This window comes from Myotis davidii, unplaced genomic scaffold (assembly GCF_000327345.1).
Source record: "Myotis davidii unplaced genomic scaffold, ASM32734v1 scaffold663, whole genome shotgun sequence".
Taxonomy (NCBI): domain Eukaryota; kingdom Metazoa; phylum Chordata; class Mammalia; order Chiroptera; family Vespertilionidae; genus Myotis; species Myotis davidii.
Genome location: NW_006295816.1, coordinates 5,869,797 through 5,888,806, shown reverse-complemented (window position 1 = coordinate 5,888,806; position 19,010 = coordinate 5,869,797). Strand labels below are relative to the sequence as shown.

The 19,010-nt window shown below is 50.0% G+C and overlaps 2 protein-coding genes across 4 annotated transcripts in view; both read left to right on the top strand.

Moving 5' to 3' along the window:
- Window positions 1-5,834, top strand: part of KRBOX1 (KRAB box domain containing 1) — a 6,781-nt gene extending 947 nt beyond the window's left edge. For 2 of the 3 annotated variants that reach the window (XM_015568370.1, XM_006770498.2), the window contains exons 2-5: window positions 1,041-1,122; window positions 4,134-4,260; window positions 4,806-4,910; window positions 5,578-5,834. In XM_015568370.1, the coding sequence (XP_015423856.1) occupies window positions 1,090-1,122; window positions 4,134-4,260; window positions 4,806-4,910; window positions 5,578-5,690 (378 nt within the window). In that variant the 5' untranslated portion in view covers window positions 1,041-1,089 and the 3' untranslated portion in view covers window positions 5,691-5,834. Of the gene's footprint in view, window positions 1-1,040; window positions 1,123-3,781; window positions 4,261-4,805; window positions 4,911-5,577 lie in introns of those variants that run through there. The other variant, XR_001515031.1, reaches the window with a different exon arrangement.
- A 4,475-nt stretch (window positions 5,835-10,309) lies between these two features.
- The window catches only part of FAM198A (family with sequence similarity 198 member A), a 27,007-nt gene continuing 18,306 nt past the window's right edge, over window positions 10,310-19,010 (top strand). Inside the window, exon 1 of the mRNA XM_006770495.2 lies at window positions 10,310-10,585. Coding sequence (XP_006770558.1) covers window positions 10,583-10,585 — 3 coding nt within the window. The 5' untranslated portion in view covers window positions 10,310-10,582. The remainder of the gene's footprint in view (window positions 10,586-19,010) is intronic.

The window sequence follows — 19,010 nt, the reverse complement described above, 5'->3', positions numbered from 1 at the left end:
TCTGGACCAAGAAATAACATCCACTTAACGTTTCCTCATTGTCTTAACCTAACTGTTGAGGTTGGTGACCAATGGGATTAAGCCGTGGGACCTGTTAGTGCTGTGTATTGGGTTGTGATTCGCTCCCCATTGGGCTTTTGTTTGTGCTTCAGCCCCCTAGCTGTGCTTTTCCCCATGGGAAGAAGTGGAAGGGAATGTTCTGTAGCAGTGGTTCTCAACCTTCCTAATGCCGCGACCCTGTAATACAGTTCCTCATGTTGTGGTGACCGCCAACCATAAAATTATTTTCGTTGCTACTTCATAACTGTAATTTTTTTAAAATATATTTTATTGATTTTTTACAGAGAGGAAGGGAGAGAGATAGAGAGTTAGAAACATCGATGAGAGAGAAACATCCATCAGCTGCCTCCTGCACATCTCCCACTGGGGATGTGCCCACAACCCAGGCACATGCCCTTGACCAGAATCGAACCCAGGACCCCTCAGTCCGCAAGCCTCCGCTCCATCCACTGAGCCAAACCGGTTTCGGCCATAACTGTAATTTTGCTACTGTTATGAATCGTAATGGAAATGATCTGATATGCTATATGTGTTTTCCGATGGTTGCGACCCACAGGTTGAGAACCGCTATAGGGTGGCCAATGCTGCCATTCTACTTTTAGGTCAACAATATGGATCAGACCTTTTTGCTTAAATTATTTTGTTTAATATGTCAATATTATTAAGTATCCACTGCAAGGGGCATTTATTACAAAGGTATGAAGACAATATCATCATTTAAGAGACTTGGAGGACACAGCTCCTACAAGGGGTACCCATTTACTCAATCTGAATCATTGCTTTGGTTACCCTTGGACTTAAACCCTCCATGAGTTTAGCAGCATGTCTGCTGTCTGGTCACTGTGAGATGTGTATTGTCACTGACACAAGGCAATAACTGATGAGTAACAGTTGATAGAGCCTCAAAGGGTGGATCAGATGTGTGCAGGAGTTATGGTCAGTAGAGTTATTGCTACTAATGCTTGTTTCTTTACCTTCAGCTCCTGAGTCTTAACCATTCCTCAAGACCCGAATAAAAGAGGTCAGATAATGACAGCAATGTCCTTAACAGCTGGGCCCCAGGTGAGCTGAGTTTCCTCTGTTTCTACATGAATACATATATGTATATACACATATATTTACATATGCATGTATGCTTATATATATGCACATAGACATTCATATAACATATATACATAAGTATACATGTATGTATATACATATGTAATATTTATATATATAAAATATGTACATTTCTCAGTGAGGTATTATTTATCTACAATATAAATCTGAACTGTATAGCTCACTTTTTAAAAATATACACACCTGCCCTGGCCAGTGTGACTCGGTTGACTGTCGTCCCATGCACCAAAATATCGCCAGTTTGATTCCCTGTCAGGGTGGGTTGCAGGCTCCATCCCTAGTAGGGAGTGTGCAGGAGGCAGCCAATTGATATTTCTTTCTCTTTCTCCCCCTTTCCCTTCCTCCCTCTCTAGAATCAGTTAAAAGAAAACATATTTAAAAATATATATACACACTTGTATGACCATCACTCATATTAAGACATAGAACACTATCACTACCACAACAAGCTCTATCATTTGCCATCCCAAGCAGTCCACCCCAAAGTTGACTGTTATTCTGACCTCTGTCACCGTAGTTTAATTTTATTTGTTTCTGAACTTCATGTAAATGGAATCATTCAACATGTATTCTTTTGTATCTGCCTTATTCTGTTCACCAATGTGTTTATGAGCTTTACACATAACAGTCCTTTTTAATTGCTGAATAGTTTTCCATTATATGATTATATTACATTTTATTTATTCATTCTCCTTCTTCTGTGGATGGATATTTTTATTGTTTTCGGAATGCAGTGAAAATTCTTGTATATGCCCTTTGGTGGACACGGCGCTCATTTCTCTTGGGTGCGTCTTTAGAAATCAAATTGCTAGGTCATAGGGTATACATTTGATTAGTTTTAGTAGATGCTGCCCAACAATTTTCTGAAATGGTTGTTCCAATTTATATGTTTGCCAGCAGTACATGAGAGTTCCAGTTGTCTCACATTCTTAACAACACTTGTCATTCATTATTGCTAACTCGTTTTTAGATTTCCTTTTCCGCACAACCAGTTATATGGAGCACTATTTCATATATTTATTGGCTACATGGATCTCCTCTTATGTGAAGTCCCTGTTCAGTTATTTTCCCCATTTTTTAATACATCATATGTCATTTTTTTTCCTCCTAGTTATAGTTCTGTATTATGGATATGAGTTCTTTGTCACCTATATGTGTTATGAAATATCTTCTCCTAGCCTTTGGCTTGCTTTTTCACTCTCTTAGTGGTGTCCTTTGATAAGCAGATTTTTCTTTAGCCTGTTCCAAGCAGTGTTTTCCTATTGGATCTCCAAACTCACTACCTTTGCATGGGGGTGGGGAGTAATTGACAAATCGGAGAGCTCTGTGCTTGGGGTAGTGGACAAGGAGACAAGAATGAGGGAAGAACTGGGATGAAAGCAGAATTGGGAAATGATAGTAAAATGAGCACCCCAAATAATCACTAGCTATTACAAAGTGGGGAGGGACTGAGAGCTAAGGTGTCAGCCATATCCAGTTCCATATTAGTTCTCTGCCGGGAGCCGTTCCATCCTTGCTGCTTGACACAGTCACTGCAGGGAAGAAACATCTGCACAGTATATGTTCCAAAGGGACCTGGCGTGTATGGCATACTGTTCTTAATATGTTTGCTTCCCCTTCTTAGCGCTATGTGTTCTAACCAGGGCCACCTCCCCGAGAAAGGTTGTTTCCCCAGGTGGGAATGTTTCCCTGGAGTTAGGGATTAATGGGACTAGGGAAGGGAATAAATCAGTAAAACCCCCTAGTGTTAAAGAAATACCGTGTACTACTTATGAGGAACTTAGACTAAGACTATTAGCAATAAATTTAGGACTTGAAAGGCCCACATCCCCAGGGGTGTACCCACCAGAGAAAGTACCAAAACCTATACCCCTAAAAACCCGCCAACGCAGGGCAGTCCCAAGGAAGACCACCAGCAAGGCTAAAAGGACATAACCTTTACTTAGACCATAGAATAGGAAAATCTCCTTTACTTATTTCCTTATAGCTTAACAGTAGAGCAGTAGAATAGTGACCTTGGAATAGAAATAACAAACTAGCCCTTATAATGAAACACAGAGACTAACCTTTAGAATAGAATGTAGAAACATAGACAATAGATAAGATTAAAATCAACAGAGCTAGATAGAGGTAAGATTTTTAGCAAAGGTCAGATAGGAAAACAAGGAACTGTAAAAGGTCCAAGGAGGACCCAAAACATACCATGATGTAACTATAGAGGCGTGCTTATAGAATCAAATAGTATATATGCAGCTGTAACAGGGCAATGAAGAAGAACCTGACTATGCTGATCATCTGAACACTGTGTCTGTGTCCTTCATTCTTCGCCGACACCGTCTGTTATGCCCAGATTTCAGGATCCCCAAGAAACCACACCAGGGAGCCAGCCGTGTCTGATGCAAAAGCATAAGAGTCTTTATTCAAGCCCGGGCTTCGCTCCCCCAGCCTCCTTACCGATGCAGCGGCGAGATGAGAGAGAGAGAGGGAGGGAGAGAGGGAAAGGAGGGGAGGTCCTTGCTGAGCACATGGCTGCTGCCCAAAATGGAGGATTTGGGGCAAGATGGAGGGCGTAGCCCTCACCCTTTCACGTCCACACCTTTGGGAACCCCTGGACCGCTGGGGCTGGACCCCGGCAGTTCTGTTTTTATTATGTATGTAATTTCATGCTCAGGCTCAAGCCCAGCTCCTATATAGTAGTCTATTTGGAGGTCACTTATATTGGAAGCTCATGTATTTGATTCTAACTTGGAAAGCATGCTGAACTCTGGCTGCCTTTAATTTGCATCCTCTTTCCCCACACCTTCCAAATTTTACACAAAAACTCACCAGGCACATGAGGGACCCAATACTAAATACATACCATTGTAGGTGCCCTTCCCAGGCCTTTCATTGACAGTGTTGACCAGCACCAAAGTCCTGAGGCCTGGAAGAGCAGCAGCTTGTTGTTTCAGGAACTGGTGTCTTTTGAGGATGTGGCCGTGTACTTCACTGCGGAGGAATGGGCCAGCCTGGGACCTGCTCAGAGGGCCCTGTACAGGGATGTGATGCTAGAGAACTACGCGGCTGTGGCCTTGCTAGGTAAGGCCTCTGCCGTGGGTCTCTGCCTGGGCCCTCAGAAGGTAAAGGGCTCTCTTACACTTAGTAGCTGACCCCAAATGCCAATGTCAAGAGTTGCCAGGTACAGACAGCCCCGGTGTCTGATCTACAGGAAGGCTTTCCTTCTTCTTCCACCATAAAAGCTACCCCTCCTCGCCTTAGAGGAGTACCCTCACCCTAGCATTGAGCCCTCAGATTATCTTGAGAGAACTCGGCCCCCCATTCTCCCTGTGGGAGTTGCTCCTAGGAGCCATGTGTCTGTTTTCCCCCAGTGAGAATTTCCCATCCCCTAGCAAAGAAGGTAAGAAATTTTGTTTCCCTTAAATAGAAATTTGCCTCCCAGGGTATTACAGGCTTCCTTGGGAGCATGATCCTGAGGCTTCTTCCCAGGACCCCTATTTAGGGTACCTCTAGCTCAGTCCACCCAGGAATTGCTCTCCTCACCTCTGGCTACAGCTCAGTTCTAGCCATAGGCTGAGGTTGACCTCTTGACCTCTAATCTTTGTGTGTGCCTTCTTTCCTTCAAGCAGCATCACCCAGTTTCAAACCAGCTCTGATCTCTCAGCTGGAACACGGGAAAGAGCCGTGTTTCATCGAGCTACAAGGCCAGAGTTGGAAAGCAGACCTTGCAGGTGAGTTGAGCAAGGGGTGCCCTTGCCAGCGGTGTCTCTTCCTTTGCTTTTATTTCATCAACATGGGAGATACGTGTTCTTTGTGAAAAGCATCGTGGAGTACATTGGGATCCTTGCTCACACTCTGGGATGTGATTCATTGCTTCCTATCCGTTTACACCAAAGCATGTCAAACTCATTTAACGAGGCATGCGCCCCAGCGGCTGAGAGTTTGACATGCTTGCTTTACACTGTAGTAAACACCCTGCTTGAGCGTTTAACACACTGGGATGCTTTTATCCCTGGGGATATGTGGAAACGTTTTTCTAAATACTTGTCTGCTTGTATGCATATATGCATAACCCGTGGATACAGACAATAGGGTGGTGAAGGTTTGGGGCAGGGGCGCCAATGGGGGGAAAAAGGGACATATGTAATACTTTCACCAATAAAAATTTTTTAAAAATAATAAATACTTGTCTGGTTATGTGCGATCACTTTTTTTCCAGTTTCCCTCAGTTTTACAAAATTGGTAAACTCAGTGTAGTGTTATTATCTTGTCTACTAACCAACAGAACAGATAGAAAAATTTATTTTTGCTTTTCACGATAATATATTAAAATTCTATTTTTTATATTGAAATACTTTAAGGTAGCTTACAGATACTTTGATTTTTCCTTCCCTTTAGGATACAGCGCAAAATTAAGAAGATGTGTCCTCTTAGCTAAAATGATGTCACATGCCATAAAATTGAAACTTCTTCAGAATCATCTCTTCGGGGAAGACAGGACAAAGGCTTAATTCCTTACGTTTAAATACCACTTTTCAGAGTAATGAGTTGATTTAAGAGCCATCTTAAATGATGCAAGTATGCATTTTCTTCTTCTGCTGACACATGCATTTCCTAGATTTAATGTTTTTCATTCATTAAAATTGTTCATGTTGATATGCAAAGCTTGCTTACATGTCCTTTTTAAAACAGCTTTATTGAGATATAACTCACAAACTCTGCAGTTCATCCATTTAAGATGTACAGCTCAGTGGTATTTAGTATATTCAGATTCGTGTAAGAATTACTATAGTCTACTTTTAGAACATTTGTTATCAAAAAAGAAACCCTGTATCCATTAGCAGTCACTGACCATCCCTCTCTCCCCCCACGTTCATTTTAGGCAGCCACTTACTTTCTGTTTCTACAGATTTGCCTGTTGTGGCTATTTGGTATTAATAGAATCATACTTAGCTGGTCATGTTCAGCTGGCTTTCACTTTCAAGTTTCTTTCATTTTGTAATATGCTAGTGCTCCATTCCTTTTATGTGTGAACAAGAGGCCCAGCACATGAAATTCGTGCACAGGTATGGTCCCTAAGCCTGTCCTGCGGTCAGGGCCATCTTCGCTGGCTGCTCACAGCCGCCCCACCCCCCAGCTGCCACCCACCCCCGGTTCCCCTTTTGCCATCTGGTGATCGGTGCCTGACAGCTGTGGGAAGGGACTGAGAGTTCAGCTATTCCCACCTGCTCGCTGGCCCTGCCCCCGCCGCAGGTCGCCTTCAGTGTGTGGGGCGACAGGCGGGGTGGGGGCCTTGGCCTGGTGCCACCCACATTCCCCACCACCCACCCCCAGTTCCCCGTTCGCCATCAGGTGATCGGAGCCTGCTGGCTGGAGAAAGGGACCGAGAGGTGGTCAGTGCACCTCATAGTGACTGGTCCAGTGGTCGTTCTGGTCGTTCCACCTTTAGGGTCAATTTGTATATTACCCTTTTATTATATAGGAATAGAGACCTGGTGCATGTGTGGGGACTGGCTGGCCTGCCCTGATGGGGGCCCTGGATCTGGGTGGGGAGTCCCCACTAGGTCGCAGGACTGGCTGAGGCAAAGGGCTGAGGGTGGTTTGCAGGCTGGCCTTGCCCCAGTTGAGGTTGGGGGGGGTCTCGGCTGGGAGGCGGGGCCGGCCTGGGTGAGGGGGGGCAAGGGGCCACTGGGGGTTTGCAGGTCAGCCATGCCACCAATCGGGGTGGGGGGGTCCCCGCTGGGGGTGGGGCCGGCCTGGGCGAGGGACCGTGGTATTTTGGTCTCTGGTCGTTCCAGTTGTGATTGTGTTATGGTCGCTGGCTTTTTTTATATATAGATAATACCCATTAGATGGATAATATCACATTTTGCTTATCCATTCATTAGTTGATGCACATTTGGGCTGTTTCCACAGTTTGGGCATCTATAATAATAATAGCATAATATGCTAATTAGACAGCTATCTTTACGGATGTCGTTCTGAGATGAAGCCGGGGTTGCAGCTGCCACAGCTGCGAGGGAGGGATCCAGGCAGCCACTATAGCTGTGAGGGAGGGATTGAGGCAGCCACAGCCGCGAGGCTTGCACGAATTTTGTGCATTGGGCCTCTAGTTATGAATAATGCTGCTATGATCATTAGTGTACAGGTTTTAATGCAGACGTATGTTTTCATTTCTTGTGGGTACATACTCTAGATATATACAGGGTGGGACAAAAGTAGGTTTGTAGTTGTGAGTACCCAGTTTATTTTTTGTGTTAATAGTTATTAATTACTGTATTATTTTCCATATGAACAACTGTAAAACCTACATTTTCCCCACCCTGTACTCGCTGGGTCACAGGATAATTCTGAGTTCTGTCTCCACCCTTGTGAAGCCGGTTTATTAGTAAGTAGGAAGAACTCAAGACCGAATCAAGGCCTAGAACAGCTTCCATATGGAATGTTGGCCACACGGTGGCGCTGTTTACTTCTTCAAATCCACATTATTTAAAACATTTCTCTTGTATACCCTTGATTCTGGGACCAGCCTGGATGGGGCAGATCCTGCCTGCCAGCCTTGGAGCTCAGTGCGTTTCCTCCAAGGAGATCGCTGTCCGTGACTGGGAGCCATTCAAGATACGCATCACCCGAGCGCTCAGAATTCATCTTCAGATCTTAAATGACGTAGTCAGCTGAAGAGTGTCGGCTGACCTGGAGAAGAAGTGATCGGCATTGGGAAGCATGTTGCATTGGAGCAGCACTTCAGTCATCCTCTAGACCAGGGGTCCTCAAACTTTTTAAACGGGGGGCCAGTTCACTGTCCCTCAGACCGTTGGAGGGCCGGACTACAGTTTAAAAAAAGACTGTGAACAAATTGAGCAACAGGCAGCGGCGGCAAAAACACCCGGCGGGCTGGATAAATGTTCTCGGCGGGCCGCATGTGGCCCGCGGGCCGTAGTTTGAGGACCCCTGCTCTAGACTGCTGCTTGGGTACAGGAACAAGGTAAGGGATCATCATAGCTTTTTCTTTCCCCCCCTTTTTTTCATTATTATTTTTTAATTGAAATTCTTTATTGTTTAAAGTATTACATATGTCTCCTTTTTCCCTCATTGACCTCTCCCCAGCCGCTCCCACCCGCAGCACAGAGCTTTTTCGAGGGCTCTGTGAGCAAGCCCTTGGTGAGGGTGGAAGAGAAGAGCTGCCATCTGATGAGCACCTGTGAGGTGTTAAGCTCCTTACATTCACTGTCTATTTAAAAACCTCTAACTCATTTCACGAGGTAGGCATTATTCCCATTTTGTCGATGAGGAAACAGGCTGGATGGGTACATCTTTTGGTCCCAGGTTATACAGCCCAAAGAGGAGAGATTCCGTTTTAAACCCAGGTTTGACTCTTCCCACGGGTCCCCAGTTCTCTTTCTCCATGTGCTCGGTAAGGTGGAGCTGCGCCCTTGTAGCATCTATAACTAACTTAGGGAGACAAGATTCCTACAAGTATGTTTAATAAAATAAGGCAACAGCAACTTAAAATTCATGAAAGACAGTTACTTCTGTTGACATGGGAAATGGTCGCCATATATTGCTAAGGGAGGATAAGCAAGCTTGTGAATAGCAAGTTAGTCTTCAGTGGAGGCCAACAGTGGGAGGTATTGCCGGGATCTAGACAGCACCCGGAGGCTTCCCACTGCTTCCTACCAGCCAATCTCTTCTCAGGGTTAACCATTTCTACTCCATACTATAGGGTAGGGTTATCTGTTCTGCATACAAAGGAAATAATCTAGTATCTATACTTTTTGTTGTTGTTAATCCTCTAACCCAAGGATATTTCCCATTGATTTTTAGAGAGAGTGGTAGGGAAGGAGGGAGAGAAAGAGAGAGAAACATCATGTGAGAGAGAGACATCGATTGGTTGCCTCCTGCACATGCCCAGACCAGGGGTGGGGATCGAATCTGCAACCCAGGTATGTGTCCTTGACTGGAAATCAAACCTGCAACACTCTAACCACCGAGCCATGTTGGCCAGGGTAGTATGTATACTTTTAAAAATATATTTGCCCTGGCCGGTTTGGCTCAGTGGATAGAGCGTCGGCCTGTGGACTGAAAGGTCCCAGGTTCGATTCCGGTCAAGGGTATGTACCTGTACTGGGGATGGCCCGACAACCAAGGTACATGCCCTTGACCGGCAATCGAACCTGGGACCCTTCAGTCCGCAGGCCAAATCTCTATCTACAGAGCCAAACTGGTTAGGGCAATGTGTATACTTTTATGTTTAGTTGTGTTCCCCACATTTTGTCTGTGAGATTTATTCATGTTGTTGCATGTAGCAGTGACCTTTCCAAATTTCTGATTGCTATTCCATTGACTGGATATACTACTGGCTGATGGACATTTGGGTGATTTCAGATTTGGGGCTATTGTGAAAAAAGTTACTATGAATACCCTTTTACATGTCTTTTGGTTGATGTATTCGCTCATATCTCTTGAATATTTGGATTGTTTCCAGTTGGGGATCACTGAGAATAATGCTGCTATGAGCATTCTCATTACCTGGCTTTTGGTGCACATCTGTAGGCAATTCTGTTGGGGACAGGTCTGGTTTGCTGGGTCACAGCACGTGGATATTTAACTTGAGGAGATAGCCAGAGTGTTTTCAACACGGTGGTACCTCTTGCTTGCTGTTGACATTCAAATAACATTATTGGCAGATGTTCCCTGGATTGCATACATGGAGAGCAGGAAGCAGGGGGACAGGGAATGAGAAAGTGCACAGCAGAGGTCCGTGCGCGTAGACATGTTGATTCAGAGTCTCAGGGTCCCCAGGGTAGAGGAAAACCATGGTTTTGGCGACTCCCAGCAGGTCCCTCCAGATTGCCGGCTTGCAGCGCATCTGCACACCTGGGAGGCGGGATCTGTGGATACGCTCAGGCCCTGAGCTGTGCCCCCTGCCTCCAGCCCTGGTTTATCAGCCCTCGGAGGGCAGGACAGTGCCTTCCTAGCAGCTGGGCCCAGCTTTAGGCGGCTGCAGCTGCCCCAGGCAGGGCTTTTATTGTGAAAGGAGCTCCCCCTTCCGCGCTTTCGGGGAAGTGGAGAGGCTGGGCCAGGACTTGCCGCAGGGACTTTGCAAACTCTGCAAACGTTCCTAGCTGATCGGGGAGGCTCGAGGCTGCGGGAGGGCTCCCGCGGATCCCACGTGCATTTGCCCAGACCTCCTCTGTCAACTCCACCCGCAAGCATCCCAGCGCACATCGCACACCCAGGAGTTGTCCAGGGGCCACTTGGCTGCTGGGAAGCTGTGGACCTTTGGTCCTGGAAACCCACATCCAGGGAAGCCTGGCACGCCACTGCCGGGGCGGCCGGGGTGGCAGGATGAGCTGGTGAGCCGACTGAGCACCGAGGAGTGGGTCCAGCCATCGTGGGGGACATGGTAGGAATCGCAGGAGGGGCAGCGCGGTGGAGGGGTGGGGTGGACTCCCACACAGGTGGCCACTTGCAGCATGCACCCCTGTGGGCATGGGGAACCTGCGACCTGTGGGCTTGAATTGTTCCCCGAAGGTTCCGTGGGGGCAGTGGCACCTCTCATGTCTGCACCGAGGACGGGGCACTCAGCTTTGCTGCTTCCCTTGGTGGGGAGAACCCCAATTCCGGGCTTTCATGGTGGACCCGCACATTCTGTAACCTCCTCTCGTCTCTGCACAAACTCCATCCGATCCACAGGCCGGGAGGGAGAGGATTCTGGCAGGCACCCAAGGCGGCCTCAGATGTGTGAGCCCTCTTAACGTCGCTTTATTCCCCTGGCAAATGCATGTGAATTTTATATTCTACAGCTTAGCCACGTTTGAATATTAAAAAGTGCTGCCTTGCGTTTATTACCATAGAATCACATCGGCCCTGGTAAGGTTCCAATGCCTGGCTCCCACCCCTCTCCACCTCCCAGGACCACAGAAAGGTGTGGGAGCGCTGGCCAGTCTGGGCTGTCATTCACGAGGCTGGGGACCGTGTGAAAGCCCCTCTTCCATTGACAGAGCTCACAGACACCAGCGAGCAGAAAAGATGGTCAGACCCTCTGAGAACAGGACCGAGGCAGCTTAGCTGCAGCCCCCCTGCAGCTTTGGGAAAGGGTCTTCCCCTGGGGCGGCTGCTGATGAGCTCTGTTCCAGGTAGAAGCTACCTGCAGGTCCCACCCCACCGGCTCCCACAGTCCACCACCCTGCCCTGTGGGGTTTCAGTTCCTGGGATGGCTCTCCTGGCTGCATCTATGACCCTCCCCACGCCCATGCTCAGAGGGCAAACTGGAGCTCGGGAGATACTTCTCAGGGAGTGTCCTGTGGGCCTGGGTTTTAGAAGGGCTTTAGGGATTCCATGTGGGATGGAGGGTCTCCCCTGTGCAAGGGTGTCCTGGCAGTTTTGGCACCGGAGGCCCAGAGCTGGTCAACAGGAGCTGGGGGCTCAGGAAGGGTGCTTATGAGGCTGTGTGTGTGTGTGTGTGTGTGTGTGTGTGTGTGTGTATTCCATCTCCCCCTTGCCTACCCCTGAGGAACACCTTGTCCCCAATCCGCCTAAGTTTTCTTCTCACAGCAGATAAAGAGAAATTAAGGTTGAAAAGGGGGAGCGATTGAAGAAACAGAACGTGACACAAGTGTAGAGATTTTTCCTACAAAAGTCCCTGTTCAGGGGCAAGAGAGTTGCCCGAAGAGAGTGGAGGCCAAGGGCATCACTCAGAGGGCCATTGCTGGTGTGCGGGAGTCTCTGAGCTCCTAAGGTGTCTAGGGCACAGCCTGTCCGGTGCCCTGCGGTGGGGGTAGAGTGCAGGGAGGGGAGAACGTGCCTGCCTTCTGCTCTGGCAGCCGAAGGGGCATGGATTTGCTCCGCTGCCAGTGTGGCTTCCTGTTCCCCTGAGCCAGCGCTCCTGGCTTCTCAGCCTCAGTTCTGGGGTTGTGTTAGGAGGAGGACTGGTCAGGATGTCACTGCGTCAGGGTGCACTTGCCAGAGGTAGGGGCCCAATGAGCAACCTCTGGCAGCAAAATGGCCTTGAGATCTGAAGGCTTCCTTTGCTTCTCCCTCTGCCGGAAGGGAGGGTCCTGTGGTCCAGAAGCCTGGGGCCCCAGGGGCAGCCAGGCACTGGCTGGACCCAGCAAAGGAAGAGGCGGGGGGCTGGGAATCCTCCTCTGTAACATGAGAGATTGGACCAGATGTTCATGGAGACTCCATTGCACTCCAAAAATGGATGATGTGTGAATAATGTGGAAGTCGAACTCTACAACCCTGGTGGTGGCTTAGATGGTGTGGGGAAGAGGGGGTTCCAGCCCTGATTCTGTCGGTTCCCCAGACCAAATCCAGGAGGGGCCCGGATCATGGTATTTTTCTAAGGCTCCCAGGTGATCCCAGGATGCAGCCAGGACTGAGAGCCACAGGGCTAGAAGGCTGGGGTTCAGAACCGCACCTTCCTGGTAATCCCTGCACCAGTAGAGCTGCCACTCTGTGATCACAAGTTCTGAAATGGAAGGTTTGGGGGGAAATTCATCTGGGAAATAATGTATGCTACACCCCCACTTGGGGAGTCCTTCCATAGAGAAAACTTCTTAAGCTCATTAAAATGTCCCCAACTTGTTTGAATATGGAAGCCTTTATCCAGTAATTCCTTCACACCATCATTTTTTTTAAAAAAATATTTTTATTGATTTTTTACAGAGAGGAAGGGAGAGGGATAGAGAGTTAGAAACATCGATGAGAGAGAGACATCGATTAGCTGCCTCCTGCACATGCCCCACTGGGGATGTGCCCGCAACCAAGGTACATGCCCTTGAATGGAATCGAACCTGGGACCCTGCAGTCCGCAGGTCAATGCTCTATCCACTGAGCCAAACCAGTTAGGGCTCACACCATCATTTTATGGATCCAAGGTACATAAGATGGGAAAGCCTCAGTTGGAAATGTAAAGCTAAAAGTCTGGAATCCTTAAATGTCTTTTTGCAAAGATAAACACTGATCTGCAAGACCTGAGGGCATTTTAAAAAATGTTTATGCTGATTTTAGAGAGAGGAATGGGAGAGAGAGAGAGGAGAGAGAAATCAACAAGAGAGAGAGAGACCTTGATCCGCTGCCTCCTGCATGCCTCCTACTGGGAATCAAGCCCACAACCCGGGCATGTGCCCTGACAGGGAATTGAATTGGTGACCTCTCGGTGCATGGGATGACACTCAACCAACTGAGCCACGCCGGTTAGGGCCTGGGGCATTTTTTATTCTGCTGAAGGCGAATTGAAATCATACCGAACCTGCAGTTTCACAACCTGATTTGTCTTACTTCACCTTTTATCAAAGCGAGTTTCCACGCCCACATTTTTAATAACCATACTTCTAATCAGTACCAGGATTTTTATAATCGTCTCCCTGCTGTGGACTTCCCACTTGGGGCTGTTTTCAGGGGCACATGGCCAGCTTCTGACTCTCCGTGGAAATGGGGCTCTGAGCGCCCAGCTAAGTGGAAGTCAGACAAGCTCACGGGAACTAATTGCTTCAGCCTCTTCATCAAAGATTTTCCCGCAGCTCGCCACCCACAAGGGCCGGAGCATGGGTGTGGGGGGCACGTCCCCGGTCTATCTGCGTTCTGTGCTGTCAGCATGTCATCAGGCAGGCACCATGAGGGGAAACGGGGGCCCCAGGAGAGCCCACACATGGGTCAGTTCTCCTCGAAAGAACCAAGAGCTAAAATTGCTGGAGGTTAAGCTCAGAGGGGGTCAGTCTCCAGGCGAAGAGTCCAGGTGAAAGAAGGTGACCCGAAGGTCACTCTGGCCTGGGGCCTGGGTCTCAGTTCTTCCTCTCCCCGCTCCGTCCGTGTGCAGGTCCCTCACAGACACAGCGGCCTCTTCACGTGCCTGAGGCATTGCGTGCAGCCTGGAGTGATGGGGGAAAGGCAGGGGCCTGAGCCAGAATGAGGTTTGTGCCAGACTAGGCTGCTGTGTGGCTTGGAGCAAGCCTTCTGCTGTTCTGAATCTCAGACTGCTTGTCTATAAAATCAGTTGTTTCAGGGAGCAAATGGAATCACAGAGGTGAAAACACTCGGTGCCCCAAAGGTGCTAGAAGAAGAATGCGGCTGTTACCGAGGTCCCTCAAAAATAGGTTTCCCTTTGGTCAAGACCAAAAGCCAACAGTCAAGCAGGCCCTACGGAAGTCACCACGCATTCCATTCAGTACCAGCCGACGGGGTGCTCTGGGGTTCTTCTGTATGTGTGGATCCGGTGCAGACAGTTCCTCTTCTAGAACAGTGTTCTTGCTCCTTTAAACCTCTCTCTTCACCAGGCAGGAAATGCCCAGAGTCCGGAGAGGTTGGCCCAGGCTTTGTTCCCTGGGCCTCCGGGCTGGGTGGAAGGCAGCCCCCTCTCAGCTGCAGCCCCTGGGGTCTAACGCTGGCATTCGAGTCCCTCATGAAGTTAAACCGGTTTTGGAATCAGAACTGGCAATCCAGGCTGAGCCTGAAGGAATCGGATACCCTCTGTGTGGTCACCCACCTCACCCGCAGCTCCTGCTGCATTCATGAGCCAGGTGAGCACAGGGCTGCTGGGAGCAGAGGGTTTTAAACAATCCCTTGGCCCAACCACACCAAGCAGGAGTTGGTCCTAAAACAGTGCATTTTAGGACTGGGGATGGAGGGTGGATTGGCCTCACAAAGAAATGAGGGCCCTGGCTGTTTCAGGGGCCAGGGGGAGAACCGTGCATCAGGCGGGCCGCAGAGATGCTGACAACCCCTTCGGAGGAGGCTGGGTGCTCCAGCCCTCCCTCTCCATGCACAGTACCAATGTGCAAACAGTTCTCCAGGAGGCCCCGGTGTGCGCCACCTGAGCTGCCTTTGCCGGGATGGTTTGTGATGTGACTGCTAATGTGTTTCCATCTGGGGCACAATCCCTGTATTGTTGGGGGTGTCTACACTGGCCTGCATCTACAGGCCTGAGAACGAGGATGCAGCGGTGCTTTGTGGGTGACTCCGGGCTGCCTTTCTCTGTGTGGACCTCTATGTCCTGCACAAGCACAGACACCTGGTCCTGGAAGTGGCCTGGGTCTGGCCATATTCCCGAGGGCCTGGCCTGATGGCTCCAGAAGTGCTGACTGAGAGGAAGCTAGGAGGTGCTTTAAGTAGCAGCTGGTGACTTCAGGGTGAAGGGATGAGAATGGAAGGAAGGGCGAGGGGATGTGGGGTGCAACGAGATAAGGAAACAGTGGGGACCCGTGCTAGTCTCCAAGCCTGGTTTTGATGAACATGTGCCTCTTTTGGGCAGGGCACGAGTCTTACTGCCCGTGGCTTTGGAATTCTTGAGTGGCACATCTAGAAGGCCACGAAAGGGGAATGCACAATCTATGATGAGTGCATATGGCGCTCCCTCTCGCTCCCTGCTGCCTTCTCATCCATCCATCCATCCATCCATCCATCCATCCATCCGAAAATGCCTGCGTTAAGCCAGACATTGTGTTTGGGCAGAAGGTACAACCAAAAATAACACAGACCCTGCCCCCCAGGGAGAATGCAGCCTAGTGATGCTGCTTGTGTGTGCCTGTGTGTGTGCCTGTGTGTGCCTGTGTGTGTACGCCTGTGTGTGTGCGCTGGTGTGTGCCTGTGTGTGCGCGCCTGTGTGTGTGTGCCTGCGTGTGCCTGTGTGTGCCTGTGTGTGTGCCTGTTTGTGTGTGTGCCTGTGTGTGTGTGCGCCTCTGTGTGTATGCCTGTGTGTGTACGCCTGTGTGCGTGCCAGTGTGTGCCTGTGTGTGTGCCTATGTGTGTACGCCTGTGTGTGCGCTGGTGTGTGCCTGTGTGTGTGCCTGTGTGTGCGCCTGTGTGTGCGCGCCTGTGTGAGTGTGTATGTGGGGCAGGGCAGGTAGTAGGTTTAGGGGAGAGGGAAGCACAAAGAAGTGTTTTTTCCCCGTGAGCTGCGTGCTCTGATGAGAAGGGGGATCCTCGTGCTGGATGCCCCCAGCCTGAGGAGTGAGGGGGCCCGGGAGGCTCCAGGACCGGGGACAGGGATTCTGTCAAGTGAAGAAAAGAACAGCCATGACATCTGCACTGGAATAGCTACAAACACGGAACACCCTGAGAGTATCAAGTGCTGCCCGGGATGCGGAGCGACGGGAACGCTCAGGGGCAACGCGCAGCCGCGCAGCCACAGGGAAAGCAGTCTGTCGGTTTCTTCTGACGGTGAACACACACACTGTGTACCCAGCATCCCATGTACTTACCCAGGAAGAACGAAGGCATGTCTACACAAGAACCTGGATCCAGATGTTTGTCGTCGCGTTATTTACGATTCCCCAAGTTGAAAACAACCCAGATGCCCGTCAGCCGTGGACTGGGTAAACACTGTGACCCATCTCCGCCGGCTCAGCGGGAGAGAGAAAAGGTGCTATGCGTGCCACAGCAGGGGTGACTCTCAGAGCATCATGCTGAGGGGAAGATCTCAGTCTGAGGGGCTCCGTACAGTGTGATTCTGCTCATGTGACATCTGGAAAAGGGAAGTGTAGGCATGGAGAGCAGGCAGTCATCGCCAGGGGCCAGGGATGGAGAGGCTGGGACTACACGGGCTGTACAAGGGAGCCTTTGGGGGTGATGGAACTGTTACATGCTGATTTGTGGCAGCGGTCAATCTATATGTGTTAAAACTCGTAGAACTGCACATGAAAATGTTTACTTTTACTGTATGTAACTTAAAAAATAATAAAACAACAAAAAGAGGGAAAGGCAACCTAGCAGGAGGAACAGCATGTGCAAAGCCCCAGAGGCAAAAGTGAGCTGTCAGAAGTTGGCTGGGAGGGAGTTGGGGGAAACCTCCTAGAAATGGGGCTGGAGGCAGAGCCTGGCTCTTGGGCACTAGTAGCCTCCCTACCCAGCCAGGAATTTGTGCTATGAGAGAGAGAGAGAGAGAGAGAGAGAGAGAGAGAGAGATAGAGAGAGAGAGAACACCAGGGAAGGGCTTTTGAGCCTGGAGAGGGGGAGTTGTGTTTGCATTTTAGACAGCAGGTGGGGTGGTGCAGGGAGTGGAGTGGAGGGGAATGTCGGAACGATCAATCAGTTGTGATCCTGGTGGACAGGATGGAAGAATGGGCCCTGCATCGCGAGAGGGAGCAGCTGGGAGGGCTCTGGGGGCACAACTTCCAGCCCTTGGCGACCTCAGATGGGGGCCTGAGGGCAGCTCAGGAGTGACTTCAGTTTCTTGTTCAGGCATCTGGGTCTACGGGCCTCTCCTCCTGTACCTGCCTTCCTCCTCTCTCTTCATCTTCACTTTCATTTATCCTCTGTGTCCTTTAGTCATGATATAGAAGTAATCATGATATAGAAGCAACTTATTTAAAAAGGATACCATTCATTTTAATTCTATAAAACAGATAAATATGTGATATTCTTAAGAGCGGTGGTGACGTTTTGGCATTTCTCCCTTCATCCTCTGAATTGGTTCTGCCTTTATAATTGTAAGATGGATAGAAGTAGCTGCAATACTAAATGACCTCTGTGTTACGTTGCCCTAGCACCTTGCCCGCGGTCCCTGGTGCCCTCTGCCAGCCAGCGCAGCCACACCGGTTCCGTCCTCCTGGCCACAGGCCCAGCTGCCCGCCCCTGCGGGAGGGTGGTTAGGGGCTGTAGCGGCCCCACCTCACCTAGCCCAGCTTCCCCCGCGGCCGTGGGCTTGGGTTTCTGCTAAGTGGCGGTGGGAAGGGGCTGTGTCACATGCTGATTACTTGTGGGCAGTTTTTGTTTGGCTTTCGAGGGTGTTTGCTTGCAATGAGCAAACAGTCTCTTCAGAACCATCTGGAGAATTCAGATCCTTCCATCTTGGCTGCGCAGCAGGTTCTCGGCTCCATGTTTAGGAGCCAAGTCGGGTAGGGATTTTTCCAGAAACACCAGCAGCCAAAAAACTGGTCAAAGACAGCAGCGGGATCGGCTAAAAGAGAGGATGGGAGAGAAAAAAGCGACAAGTCAGAGCCGGAGCTGTGTGGTGGGAGGTGAGGAGCGTGAGGCTTAGGCAGAAAGGACCGGCCCCACCCGTGGGCACCTGCACTGGGCAGACAGGTGTCCTCCCAGCCTGAGAGGGGCCACCGCGGGGCCTGAGCCGGGCTGCACTGGGAGGGGCTCTGAGCGGGGGCTCCGCAGAGCAGGGACGTTTTCCGCTGGCCTGGCTGGTGGAGGCCTCCCGGGGGCCCTGCGCTCCTGCCAGGGGAGCACATCAGCAGGGCATTCGGGGCTTGTCTGGCGTTGTCCAGCCTTGCCCCTGTCCAGGCTGGCTTTGCACCAGTGCTGCGAGGTGACTTCAGTGCACCCGGCACTGGGGAATTCTCAAGACTTTCTGTCAAGGGCTTAAATGCTTTTAAATGCTTGGTGACATGTTTGAGTGGAAAGGGAAGATCCAAACCTGTAACTTGATCAAAGGGTCCCGATTTCAAAAAGTGCAGCATCCACAGCTGCCTTCATCCGTTTCATCCATTTCCCCAAAGGAGAAGAATGAAGTCCGGCCTCGGGTAATCGGATGACCCACAGCGCAGCTGCGTGGTGGGGGTCCCAGCACCCTGCCCTGAAGCAGGAGTGTTTGGTGGGTGGGAGTAGGAAGCCAGGCTGGGTGGGACTCTGGGTCGCACTGTCGGGACGCCTGGGTCCAGTAGAGGGGAAAACTGCAGCTGATGGGAGGACTGGAGGCTGGGGTGGCCCGTGAATGGGCCATTTGGATGTCCATCCCTGCGCTGGAGGTGGGTGGGCGGGACACACAGGCTCTTTCTCCTGGACAGAGTGGCTCTGTTGTCTGTCCACACAGACGCTCAGTGTCTGTCCCACCTCCTGGGGGACCTGGACCCTGGCTCAGGAACTGGCCGTTGGCAGTG